The 14,368-nt window shown below is 45.5% G+C and overlaps 1 protein-coding gene across 1 annotated transcript in view; it reads left to right on the top strand.

Annotated features, from left to right (window-relative positions):
- The window catches only part of LOC311234665 (complement C1q tumor necrosis factor-related protein 5-like), an 18,336-nt gene extending 12,880 nt beyond the window's left edge, over positions 1-5,456 (top strand). The window contains exons 2-3 of the mRNA XM_084321910.1: positions 3,105-3,355; positions 4,777-5,456. Coding sequence (XP_084178036.1) covers positions 3,115-3,355; positions 4,777-5,300 — 765 coding nt within the window. The 5' untranslated portion in view covers positions 3,105-3,114 and the 3' untranslated portion in view covers positions 5,301-5,456. The remainder of the gene's footprint in view (positions 1-3,104; positions 3,356-4,776) is intronic.
- Positions 5,457-14,368: the final 8,912 nt, after the last annotated feature.

Raw genomic sequence — 14,368 nt, 5'->3', positions numbered from 1 at the left:
GGCGAGGAACTTGGTGGAAAAGGTGCATCTGTGTTTCACATAAACAAACTATTACATAAACAAACTATTACTTAAACAAACTATTACTTAAACAAACTATTACAAAACGCCCTGTTGCTGTTCTGCCCAGATAGTGTCTCCCGGGGGTGTTTTCTATTACTTTCAGGTTATGGATTACTTGCTTAGAAATGTAATATAAACCATAATCATAATTTAATATAACATCATGAAATAACATGATCGTGACCGAACACAACATAGCATACTGTAGTGACAGTCAGTAACATAACCTATTGGACTGCTTTAACTCAATAATTAAATCTGGATTTAACCTTATTCTTTATAATCCCGTGCCTCCAAAATCTATAGACCATGAATTCAATTTCAAGCAATTAAATGAAAAGCAATTTCTGGATCATTCATAATAACGTTCATGCAATTGTCCTCATTTTTATTTACTAAGTTATTACTTACTTATAGTATATTTCTTCCCATTCTTTTGTATTTATTATTCTTTCTTTTTATGAATGATATTTTATTAATATTTGCTTTCAATTCAGTTTAGTGCCCAGAGTTTCAGTTTAGTTTGTTTTGTTTAAAGTCGTTTTAGTTTTAGAGGATGTTCAGACTAGTGCAACCCAGACTAGTCTATTGTGTAACACAGCACCTTGTGAAGGTAATGACTCAGTCATGACGTCAGTCTCAATCAACATCATGCACCAATACCTCCTCACGCTTGCTGTGTTGACAACATTTTTACCAACTTGACTAAAACTAAAGCCATTTAACATTTTCAAGTACACAATATACAGTAGTTTCAGTTTTTTATTTGTCTTTTTTTAAGTCTAGTTTTAATTAGTAGTTTTAGTTTTAGTTAACTCTGCTCCAGGTGAGCAGGTCGGAACGCTTGCATGGCCTCCGCTCCGCCGTCGGTGTGTGAATGTGTGTGTGAATGTGAGGAACAGAATTGCAAAATTGCTTTGGATAAAAGCTGCTATATAAATGCACCATTTACCATTTTATTTATTTGACCATTTAATAGTATTTGTAATTATTATTTTTTTTTTATCCACTTTTTCTCCCCATTTTCTATTTTTCTCCCATCCCAATTTCGTAGTATCCAATTCTCCCCTCCCCTGTCTTGAACGTTGCTAGACCATGCCTCCCACAGGTCGGTTGTAGTGAGGTAGAAGTTAAGTTAAGTTAAGTTCTTTAATAGTTGTCATACAGAAGTACAGAATACTTTCATACAAAATGCTTCTTACTGTTACGCTCCAGAGACTGTGCTAGACAAGATAGTATCAAATAACATAATAACATAATATAGCATGAATTTAGAAGAAGAAAATGAGGTCACAGTGTTCGGTATAGACATATGTACAATGTTCTGAGTTACCATATAATATACAATACACAATACTATGCAGTGTACTAATGTACAGTACTATCTAGTGCAAAGCAGAAATGGGATGAGGTACAATTTTAGGTACAATTTACAGTAAGGTGTACGAGTTGTAGTGCAATCCTTCATCCATAAATATAAAGTGTGGGGAGTGGGTGCTACAGTGTGTTTGTTTAAAGTGGGTGTGTGCTATAAAGTGTGTGGAGTGGGTGCTACAGTGTGTTTGTTTAAAGTGAGTGTGTGCGTGTGGATGTGTGTGCTATGTGCGTTTGGTGGTTGTTGTTGTGTAGTGTTCATTCATTGTTCGTTTAGCAGCCTGATGGCCTGGGGATAGAAGCTACTTCTGAGTCTTTCTGTGCTCGCCTTGAGACTCCGGTATCGCTTGCCTGACCGCAGCAGTTCAAAGAGGCAGTTGTTCGGGTGACTGGAGTCTTTAATGATTCTCTTAGCCTTGCCCTTGCAACGCTTGTAGTAAATGTTCTGGAGGGTGGGGAGCCCCCCTCCAATTGTGCGTTCGGCTGAACGTGTCACTCTTTGTAGTCTGCTTCGGTCTTTTGCAGTGCTATTCCCAAACCAGGAGGTGATGTTGCCGGTCAAGATGCTCTCTATTGTACATGAGTAGAAGTTCTTAAGGATCTTCTGGCTGACTTGGAACTTCCTTAGGCGCCTGAGGAAGTAGAGGCGTTGTCGTGCCTTCTTCACCACACTGTTAATGTGTGTGGTCCATGTCAAGTCCTCGGATATGTAGGCTCCGAGGTACTTGAAGCTGTTGACTCTCTCAACCGGTGCCCCGTCGATGCTGAGGGGGCTGTAGTCCTTGACCCCCGACCTCCTGAAGTCCACAATCATCTCCTTTGTTTTGCTGACGTTCAGGGAGAGGCTGTTTTCCTGGCACCATCCCGCCAGGACCTTGACCTCTTCCAGGTAGGCCCTCTCGTCGTTGGCAGAGATCAGGCCCACCACCACTGTGTCGTCAGCAAATTTGACGATTGTATTGCTACTCCGCTGAGCCACACAGTCGTGTGTGTACAGGGAGTAGAGGAGGGGACTCAGAACACAGCCCTGGGGGGCCCCTATGTTGAGGGTGATGGATGAGGAGGTGCAGTTGCCTGCTCTCACCACCTGGGGTCTGCCAGTCAGGAAGTCCAAGACCCACTGGCAGAGGTCATAGCCCAAGCCCAGGTCCCTGAGCTTGGCTATGAGTATGGAGGGGACTATGGTATTGAATATATAATATATATAATATATAATAATAATATATAATATAATATATATATAATAATATATAGAAGCCTTGCATCACGTGTCCCCTCCGGTACACGAGGAGGCAGCCTGTCGCATCTTTTCACCGCAGCAGCGCGATCTCTCAGTGGCGAGGAGTAACACGTGGGAGGCTCACGCTGCCCCCGACACTTCCTGCTTCCGCCGCACCGGCGTCACCCAACCGACCTGTAGGAGTCGCTGTCCACAACGTCCGATCCCCACCCACCGGCTTTCCCACCCTCTAACACTTTGCCAATGGTGTTAGTATGACGGCCGGCCAAGCCGGTAGCAACGCCGAGAGCTGGGCTCGAACCCAGCGTGTCCTGCGTTAGTGGCGAGTGCCTTGCCCACTGCGCCACTCAGCCGCCCCTAGTATTTGTAATCTTAATATGGTAACTGTCTGTTTACAAACCTCTACTTGTCTCTCTCCCGTCGACAGAGACCCTGCGATGATATCCCTCAGGCCGCCGCCTCTCCTCCTCCTCCACGTCCTCCTGGCTTCCTGCTTCATCGGCGTCTCCAGGCAGCTGGAGGACAACCAGATCCCCCCCGGCCTGTGTACCGGACACCCTGGCATCCCTGGTCAGCCGGGGGTACATGGCACCCCTGGTCAGCCGGGGAGGGACGGGCGGGACGGGAGAGACGCCACACCGGGAGAGAAGGGAGAGAAGGGGACCGGTGGAGATCCAGGTGTGTGTGTGTGTGTGTGTGTGTGTGTATGTGTGCGTGTGTGTGTGTGTGTGTGTGTGTGTGTGTGTGTGTGTGTGTGTGTGTGTGTACATGTGTGTGTGTACATGTGTGTAAATCAATGTTGGACTCTGGGATGTGATTTATAGACCTGCTGCAGCTTCAACTCTTAAACCTCTGTTCTGTCTGTTCTGTCTGTCTGTCTGTCTGTCTGTCTGTCTGTCTGTCTGTCTGTCTGTCTGTCTGTCTGTCTGTCTGTCTGCCCTCAGAGTTATTACTGGTGACAGATATGATGCCTGTGTCCTTTATTATGACAGATATGATACACTGTGTCCTTTATGACAGATATGATACACTGTGTCCTTTATGACAGATATGATACACTGTGTCCTTTATGACAGATATGATACACTGTGTCCTTTATGATATATATGATACACTGTGTCCTTTATGATAGATATGATACACTGTGTCCTTTATGACAGATATGATACACTGTGTCCTTTATGACAGATATGATACACTGTGTCCTTTATGACAGATATGATACATGTGTACTTTATGATATATATGATACACTGTGTCCTTTATGATATATATGATACACTGTGTCCTTTATGATATATATGATACACTGTGTCCTTTATGACAGATATGATACACTGTGTCCTTTATGACAGATATGATACACTGTGTCCTTTATGACAGATATGATACACTGTGTCCTTTATGACAGATATGATACACTGTGTCCTTTATGACAGATATGATACACTGTGTCCTTTATGATATATATGATACACTGTGTCCTTTATGACAGATATGATACACTGTGTCCTTTATGACAGATGTGATACACTGTGTACTTTATGACAGATATTATACACTGTGTCCTTTATGACAGATATGATACACTGTGTCCTTTATGACAGATATGATACATGAAGGAGACACCTGCTGTTCTCTCCTGTGTGTTTGATCATGAAGGAGACACCTCACACCCCCTGCTGTTCTCTCCTGTGTGTTTGATCATGAAGGAGACCCCTCACCCCCCCTGCTGTTCTCTCCTGTGTGTTTGATCATGAAGGAGACACCTCACACCCCCTGCTGTTCTCTCCTGTGTGTTTGATCATGAAGGAGACACCTCACCCCCCCTGCTGTTCTCTCCTGTGTGTTTGATCATGAAGGAGACACCTCACCCCCCCTGCTGTTCTCTCCTGTGTGTTTGATCATGAAGGAGACACCTCACCCCCCCTGCTGTTCTCTCCTGTGTGTTTGATCATGAAGGAGACACCTCACCCCCCCTGCTGTTCTCTCCTGTGTGTTTGATCATGAAGGAGACACCTCACCCCCCCTGCTGTTCTCTCCTGTGTGTTTGATCATGAAGGAGACCCCTCACACCCCCCCTGCTCTCCTCTCCCCAGGTGACGCCGGCTCGCGGGGCCTGACGGGGGACCACGGCGACCCGGGGCAGAAGGGGGACACGGGTCAGGCGGGGGAGTGCGCCGTCGCCCCCAAATCCGCCTTCAGCGCCAAGTTCTCGGAGACGCGCGCCGCCATGCCGGTGGCCGGCAGCGACGCCGTGCGCTTCGACGCGGTGGTCCTGAACGAGCAGGGCGACTACAGCGCCGAGACGGGCGTGTTCACCTGCCGCGTGCCGGGGGCGTACTACTTCGCCGTGCACGCCACGGTGTACCGCGCCAGCCTCCAGTTTGACCTGATGAAGAACGGCCTCGCCACGGCCTCCTACTTCCAGTTCTACGGGAACTGGCCCAAGCCCGCGTCGCTGTCCGGGGGCACGCTGCTGCACCTGGTGCCGGGGGACAAAGTGTGGGTCCAGATGGCGCTGGGCGAGTACAACGGGTTCTACTCCAGCTCCAAGACCGACAGCACCTTCACGGGCTTCCTGGTGTACTCGGACTGGAAGCACTCACCCGTGTTCCTCTGATGATGATCCAGGAGCGTTCTCAAACTGTTTCATATTTCATGTTTCATTTTATTTAGGATTGTTTTCGGGGACCCCACCCACACTTAATGTATCGCGTCATTTCAATGTGGAGTTATTAAGGAATATCAAAATAAAAGCACACGTTGTTGAACTTGATCACGCATATTTATTAGAACAGCACTATGTTATCAATACACATTTATAAAACGAGGCATATTTAGCCAAAATATGTTGCCAGAATATTAAAAAATAAATAATATATTTTTTTTTACTTTCCAATGCGCAACCCCACTGTCACCTTACCCGTGACCCCAATTTGGGTCGCAACCCGTAGTTTGAGAACCACCTTCTAATCTGGCCTCTCACCGACACCGCGGTCAAAGTCAAAGTTATGTTTATTGTAATTTTTCCATCGACATGGAAGCACGAGACGCAGGTCTCTCGGTTATTATAGCCAATTAATATTAGATCAACTAGAATAAATACAAAATAAAATACCGATCCTCACGACAGAGACATACAAACAAACAACGATTCAATCAAAATCCAGTAAAAACGAATCATTCAATAAAAAACAACGAATTGAATTCAATAGAGAAAACGAATCCATTCAATAAAAAAACCTATAGTCTTAATTCAGTTAAAAACTGATTTAATTCAATAAGACTAATAATATGATTCACTGATTAAAAGAGAGATGGGGGCCATAAAGTGCCACGGTGCAGTCAGGGTGCAGTCAGGGTGCAGTCAGGGTGCAGTCAGGGTGCAGTCAGGGTGCAGTCAGGGTGCCGTCAGGGTGCAGTCAGGGTGCAGTCAGGGTGCCGTCAGGGTGCAGAGAGGCATCATGGCAGTAGATCCAAGCCACACTTGGCTTTCATCTGAAATGTAACTGCAGATGTCGCCGCTATAGCTGGACGGAGACAGAAGAGGCGAAGATGTGATTCTGGTTGTTTCCCTGACATCTGTATTTGTGTAATAAGTGGGGAAACACACCAGACGGTGTCCCTTGAAGGCTGCATGCCACGCTGGCGGGCGGGGGGGGGGGGGGGGGGGGGCGAACGGGTGCATCGAGCAGCGCTGTTTATTTCACGTCTCTGCTTCTTCGGTTGGAGTCATATATTTGACAGCTATAACTGCCCGTTGTTTTAACCAGATGTTCCGACAACAGCCTACACATTATGATTTATGACCCGGTTATCAAAGATATCCTACGTTCCTCCTCCGTATTAACTTATGGTATGACCTCAGGTTTTCACCAATGTTGTCTTTTATTTTTGTATTTTCTTTATACATAGAATATAAAACAAAACATGACAACACATAAATACAGTAATAATAATAACAACAGAACAACATTAGACAATAATGATAATAACAATGACAAACAGCAGAATAACAGAAATAATACAATAATAAACACAGGACCTAAAAAATTTAAACAACTTATATTATCACAAAACACCACAATGGACAATGGACAATTCAACCTCACTCCTGGCTGATCTGTATAATACGGCACCTTTTTTTTTTTTACTATTTGTGCATACTTGTGTTGTATTCTGAAGAGTTATTATACTTTCACAGTCATCCTTCCGCATCTGAAAAGTGACTAATCATGCTTCCCTCAGTAATATTAGCCAACGACGCTCTAGTTATAAATATAATATTTCAACCACCGAAGTCATACCAAAACTAAAAGGAATGGGGGAAGAAAAGAGTTTTCCACTGGAATCACTGTTTATATAATGATTTCACCAAATGCTGACGGCAGCCTGGACGCTTCAACTCTCCGCCCTCGACTCCCTGCCTTCTCTTATAATAACTCAAAACAATACGTTTAAAAATAATTACTTTCCTGTTGTTTTTCCCCCCTCATTCCCTCTTTTGACAATCGTCTGATGTTGTGACATTACATTTACATTTACATTTACATTTTACATCTAGTCATTTAGCTGAACGCTTTTATCCAAAGCGACTTACAGGTTCTGTACCACAAGTCAGCAGGAAGGAAGGAAGGGTACAACTCTATCAGCTGAGTAACAATGTTCATCAAACAGTGTTGAAACTTGGGTGCTGCAGTGTTGAGTGCATAGTAGTAGAGACACATTAGCATAGTAGGATAGGTAGTAATATAGACAAGGAAGATTATTTTGTGGAAGAGTGCATGATAGTAGAAGACAGTAAGAAGGTTAGGTTATTCGTTTTTTTTTGCCTTTCTTTCTTCTTTCATTTCAGATATTAATTGAAGAAGTGAGTTTCGACAGCGAAATATTAGTCAGGTTTCGGGTGTCCTGACTGGTGGGAAGTTTGTTCCATCATTGTGGAGCGAGGACTGAGAATAAGCGGCTTCTCTTTGATGACCCTCCTGGAGCTCGGATAGGAGGAGTGGGTCTGAGACGGCCAGAAGATGCAGAGCGGAGGGGTCTTGAGGGTGTGTAGTTAGAAGATGCAGAGCGGAGGGGTCTTGAGGGTGTGTAGTTAGAAGATGCAGAGCGGAGGGGTCTTGAGGGTGTGTAGTTAGAAGATACAGAGCGTAGGGGTCTTGAAGGTGTGTAGTTAGAAGATGCAGAGCGTAGGGGTCTTGAGGGTGTGTAGTTAGAAGATGCAGAGCGTAGGGGTCTTGAAGGTGTGTAGTTAGAAGATGCAGAGCGTAGGGGTCTTGAGGGTGTGTAGTTAGAAGATGCAGAGCGTAGGGGTCTTGAGGGTGTGTAGTTAGAAGATGCAGAGCGTAGGGGTCTTGAGGGTGTGTAGTTAGAAGATGCAGAGCGTAGGGGTCTTGAGGGTGTGTAGTTAGAAGATGCAGAGCGTAGGGGTCTTGAGGGTGTGTAGTTAGAAGATGCAGAGCGTAGGGGTCTTGAGGGTGTGTAGTTAGAAGATGTAGAGCGTAGGGGTCTTGAGGGTGTGTAGTTAGAAGATGTAGAGCGTAGGGGTCTTGAGGGTGTGTAGTTAGAAGATGTAGAGCGTAGGGGTCTTGAGGGTGTGTAGTTAGAAGATGCAGAGAGTAGGGGTCTTGAGGGTGTGTAGTTAGAAGATGCAGAGCGTAGGGGTCTTGGGGGGGGGTAGTTAGAAGATGCAGAGCGTAGGGGTCTTGAGGGTGTGTAGTTAGAAGATGCAGAGTGTAGGGGTCTTGAGGGTGTGTAGTTAGAAGATGCAGAGCGTAGGGGTCTTGAGGGTGTGTAGTTAGAAGATGCAGAGCGTAGGGGTCTTGAGGGTGTGTAGTTAGAAGATGCAGAGCGTAGGGGTCTTGGGGGTGTGTAGTTAGAAGATGCAGAGCGTAGGGGTCTTGAGGGTGTGTAGTTAGAAGATGCAGAGCGTAGGGGTCTTGAGGGTGTGTAGTTAGAAGATGCAGAGAGTAGGGGTCTTGAGGGTGTGTAGTTAGAAGATGCAGAGCGGAGGGGTCTTGAAGGTGTGTAGTTCGAAGATGTAGAGCGTAGGGGTCTTGAGGGTGTGTAGTCAGAAGATGCAGAGCGTAGGGGTCTTGAGGGTGTGTAGTTAGAAGATGCAGAGAGTAGGGGTCTTGTGGGGGGGGGGGGGGGGGTAGTTAGAAGATGTAGAGCGGAGGGGTCTTGAGGGTGTGTAGTTAGAAGATGCAGAACGTAGGGGTCTTGAGGGTGTGTAGTTAGAAGATGCAGAGTGTAGGGGTCTTGAGGGTGTGTAGTTAGAAGATGCAGAGAGTAGGGGTCTTGTGGGGGGGTGTAGTTAGAAGATGCAGAGCGTAGGGGTCTTGAGGGTGTGTAGTTAGAAGATGTAAAGCGTAGGGGTCTTGAGGGTGTGTTAGAAGATGCAGAGCGTAGGGGTCTTGAGGGTGTGTAGTTAGAAGATGCAGAGTGTAGGGGTCTTGAGGGTGTGTAGTTAGAAGATGCAGAGAGTAGGGGTCTTGTGGGGGGGTGTAGTTAGAAGATGCAGAGAGTAGGGGTCTTGGGGGGGGGGGTAGTTAGAAGATGCAGAGCGTAGGGGTCTTGAGGGTGTGTAGTTAGAAGATGCAGAGCGTAGGGGTCTTGAGGGTGTGTAGTTAGAAGATGCAGAGCGTAGGGGTCTTGAGGGTGTGTAGTTAGAAGATGCAGAGCGTAGGGGTCTTGAGGGTGTGTAGTTAGAAGATGCAGAGCGTAGGGGTCTTGAGGGTGTGTAGTTAGAAGATGCAGAGCGTAGGGGTATTGAGGGTGTGTAGTTAGAAGATGCAGAGCGTAGGGGTCTTGAGGGTGTGTAGTTAGAAGATGCAGAGTGTAGGGGTCTTGAGGGTGTGTAGTTAGAAGATGCAGAGCGTAGGGGTCTTGAGGGTGTGTAGTTAGAAGATGCAGAGCGTAGGGGTCTTGAGGGTGTGTAGTTAGAAGATGCAGAGCGTAGGGGTCTTGAGGGTGTGTAGTTAGAAGATGCAGAGCGTAGGGGTCTTGAGGGTGTGTAGTTAGAAGATGCAGAGCGGAGGGGTCTTGAGGGTGTGTAGTTAGAGACCATTGACCGGAGGGGTCTTGGGGTGTGTAGTTAGAGACCATTGACCGGAGGGGTCTTGAGGGTGTGTAGTTAGAGACCATTGACCGGAGGGGTCTTGAGGGTGTGTAGTTAGATACCATTGACTGGAGGTAGGCGGGAGCCGTTCCCTTCGCTGCACGATATGCCAGGTCGAGGACCTTGAAGCAGATTCGTGTGGCGATGGGGAGCCTAAGAAGTGGGGTAACATGGGCTGACATTAGTGACATTAGTGACATTAGTGACATGTACTGTATGTTGTGGACGTGACTGGTCAGTACCACCACGGTAAACAGCGGTGCCGAGGCCCGAAGCCGAAGGCCCAGACCGGCGCAGCGCTCTGCTCTGCAAACACTACCTCACATCTCATTTCAGTCTAATCTCATTTTCCAATTCCCTCCGAAACACAATTACGTTCCAAAAGAATAAACCTCTAGGTTCTTCTCCGGGCGGAAAGATGAGAGGTGCAGGGAATTAATCAATCTGCTGTTGGCATCAATCAGCCGTTTCCATTAGTCCATGGCATCGGTCCCTCGCTGCCAGGAGGCCAGAAGGTAATCAAGCAGGGAGGAGACGGTGAGGTCATCATCCCTGGGTGTCTCTGGGGTGAAGGAGAGAGAGAGAGAGAGAAGGAAGCGGCAGAGAGCACAGAGCGTCCGACGTCACAGAGGAAAGATAAATGTACACCACCGGCTGCAGTCCAGTCGATGTGGACGTTTTTTTCGATTTGACAACATATAAACATTCGAGTTTATACTTCCTGTGTGTTTGCTGATGTCAATAACTGACTGACGGGAAATAAACACGAGTTCAAGCTGTTCCCTATAGCAACGGAATCCCGGCGAAACTGTCTGTAAAGTGCGGATAGGAGGACAGACATAAATTCATTATGAATTGAAAATGGGGGGACCCTGATGTAAACAAGACAAACGTCTTTCTCTGGTCTGCATCCCCTTAACAATTGTGTGTATTGAGCCGTACTGTATTGTACCCATTCTGCAATCTGTTAAATAAAGTGTTCATTCATTCATTTATTCATTCATTCATTCATTCATTCATTCATTCATTCATGCATGCATTCATTCATTCATTCATTCATTCATTCATTCATTCATTCATTCATTCATTCATTCATTCACTCACCAAGCGGATGTCTCTAAAATGAGAGATGAATCATTAACGTATGTGAGCATGGACTAATACCGTGCTTTAACGATAAGCACTTGTGATTCTGCAGGAAAGGGTGTTTTTCTAGGTCATCTTTAAAAATTATCTTCTGTTCCGGTGATTTGCATCATCACCACCTAATATTTATTATATCACTTCACTTCACTTCTATGTCAGTCCAGCCATCTGCTTCGGTCATCTTCAACTATTAATGACCTCTTTCTCCACTAGAGGGCGGCATTGCACATCTGCGGTTAGAAGACTAGAGAGCATCTGCATAGGAGTGTGCCTTCACGTGTCAGACACCAGTAGTGCTGTTTGTGGCTCTCAGACAACCAGCTGTGTCAACATCTGCTAGGCATCAGAGCTACCTCTTCTGGTTGGAGCATTAGTAGCTGGGTATTAATAACTAGCTAGGTTCTGCTCCAGTAGCTGGTTATTAATAACTAGTTAGGTTCTGCTCCAGTAGCTGGTAACGCTGGTTATTAATAACTAGTTAGGTTCTGCTCCAGTAGCTGGTAACGCTGGTTATTAATAACTAGTTAGGTTCTGCTCCAGTAAGTAGCTGGTTATTAATAACTAGTTAGGTTCTGCTCCAGTAGCCGGTTATTAATAATAACTCGTTAGGTTTGTATTTGTATTTTATTTTTATTTTTGTATTTGTATTTATTTATTAACACAAAGAGTTAAACAAAAGTAAAAAAAAAAAAAAAAAAACATAATAATAACCATATTGTGTAGGAGAAGTTTAGAAGCCTAGAGGCTTATTGAGAACGTCCCCTGTTTTGTAAAATCAAACATACAAAAATATACATATTATAAAACAAAATACCAGTAATACATTCAAAAGATATGTGTTAACACAAACATACATACACACAGTACATACATGCATATACTGTATACGCCTGCATACTAGCAGTGGCGTCGCGTGGGTAAAATAACAGGGGAAGCCAAAAAAAAATTATTAAAAAAAAAATTATTCAATATTTTTATTAATTTTTTTTTTTTTTTTTTTTTTAAGTCAAGCAGTCACCATGTACACTACAGTATGGCTCGGCGGCCAGTCAAACGTTATTTTTATTTATTTAACAGATTGCAGAATGGGTACAATACAGTACGGCTCAATACACATTTACGATGAATTGAAAATGGGGGACCCTGATGTAAACAAGACGAAAGTCTTTCTCTGGTCTGCATCCCCTTAACAATTGTATGTATTGAGCTGTACTGTATTGTACCCATTCTGCAATCTGTTAATAAAGTTTTCATTCATTCACACACAATTGTATAAGGGGATGCAGACCAGAGAAAGACGTTTGTCTTGTTTACATCAGGGTCATTAATACTGCTGGAGCATTGGTTAATTTTTGGTCCGATTTTTCCTTGCGCGATTTTGCGCGCCGCGTGGGAGCAAATTCGAGACACATATTCGGTTGCAAAAAGGTGTCCCACGGTCTCCTCTATGGCCGTGAATATTTTCACGCGGATCGGAATCACGGCGCGCCCGTGGGACACTTTTCCGTTTCGGCGAGTTTATTCCACGCTTTCTGTTTTCCTTTTCTAAGCATTTTAGGGGCTACATGTGAATCAGTAAAAGTTGCGGGACGCCCAGATGTTTCCACGATAGAAAGCTCGCGTGGATCCCATAATAGGCTCACTTAATACAGCGTTTTTAAAATCACGCGACATTTTCAGGGTCGCGAGCCGACCTTTTCCCCTCGTTTTCGATGATGGAAGTGATTTAGGAAAAGCTTCGGCACGCCGAGAGGTCCCCGTGGATTTAATCTCGCGAGGATCGGGGCAATATTCGGCCCGTGGGAACAGTTACGGGTTAATACAATGTTCAGAGTGCAGAGGGGAAAATATGGCACCTGCCCCGCCTCCAGGTGGAATATTATGCTGAACGTCTTCCTCCCAGCTCCGTTTTAAACTTTTAGGGTGTGGCCAGTGGCAGTCAGCTCGAATCTGATTGGCTAGGATCGGATTTGGAGTTTGGACTCACTCTATAATGCTGGAAGCCTGGAGAAAGAGACCTACCCACTGCTTCTCTCCTATACTAGCACAGTCTGACAGTGTGTTAGAGGGAGTGAGAAGGAGAAGAGGGAGACATTAAAAAAAAATAAATAAAAAAAAACACAGATGCACAGATGAATGTAAACTATATTAAAAAAAAATAATATTTTAATTTTTTTTTTTTCATATTTCATATTTCATAATTTGATATGAAATTTATAGGGAGGCATGGCTTCCGTTGGCTTCCACAAGGATTCGCCACTGCATACTAGGGGTGTAACGGTACACAAAAACCACGGTACGTACCTCGGTTTTGAAGTCACGGTTCGGTACGGGTTTTCGGTACAGTGGGGGGAAAGTTTGGCTTACCATGTTCGAGCCCAGCGTGTCCTGCGTTAGTGGCGAGTGCCTTGCCCACTGCGCCAATCAGCCGCCCGTAGGTCTGCATTTTAAATGTCCTTACGTAAAAAAATAAATAAATAAAAATTCTCTGAAATGAAATTGAGTAAAAGTACAAGTATACAAACCTAATAATACTTGAGTAAAGTACAAATCCCCCAGGAGCGGCCGGGTAGCGCAGCAGACTAAGCGTCTGTCTACCACCACAGAGCCAGTGGGATCGAATCCAGCTGTGGTGCCTCCGGCTTGGCCGACCGTCCACACTGACACGATTGGCAGAGTCAGCGGGTGGGAAGCCGGCGTGGGGGGGTCCTGGTCGTTGTAAACAGCGACTCCTACAGTTTGGTCGGGGCGCCTGCACAACGAGGGAAGGATCTGGGAGAGGTAGTGTGATCCTTCCACACGTTACACTCCCCCAGTGAGAGTCCGCGCTGCCAGGTGAAAAGAAGCGGTGGGCTGGCTACACATGTGTCGGAGGAAGCATGTGATAGTCTCCGCCCTCCCGGGCCGACGGTAGGGGGTAGAGTGCGCAACGACCAGGAAGGGGAGTGGGAATTGGCATAACGACTAACATTGGGAGGGGAGAAAAACGGAAAAAGAAGGAGGAAAAAGATAATAAAAAAAATAAGTACAAATCCCCAAAAACAGTACTTAAGTATTGTAACGAAGTACAATTACTCCAGTACTTCTTTACACCCCTGCATGTAGCAGAACAGGCTGTCGTCTCTCCTCATGAATGTGTGGAAACTCGCCATGACATTAGCATTTCCTGCTTTTAAAATAGAGAGGATGCTGCTGGTGGCTGTCAGGACAGACCGGGGCCGCCCGTCTTCCAGGCAGTGTTGTGGTCCAGTCACTAAGTCTCCAGTCCCCGGTGTTCGAGTCCGAGTCCAAGTCCTAAAGTGACATCAGACTACACCTCCTGATGAATTGAAAATGGGGGACCCTGATGTAAACAAGACGAAAGTCTTTCTCTGGTCTGCATCCCCTTAACAATTGTGTGTATTGAGCTGTACTGTATT

Source organism: Notolepis coatsorum (assembly GCF_963971535.1).
Source record: "Notolepis coatsorum genome assembly, chromosome: 1".
Taxonomy (NCBI): Eukaryota; Metazoa; Chordata; class Actinopteri; order Aulopiformes; family Paralepididae; genus Notolepis; species Notolepis coatsorum.
Note: the sequence above shows the minus strand (reverse complement) of the source record. Positions and strands in the feature narration are given on the sequence as shown.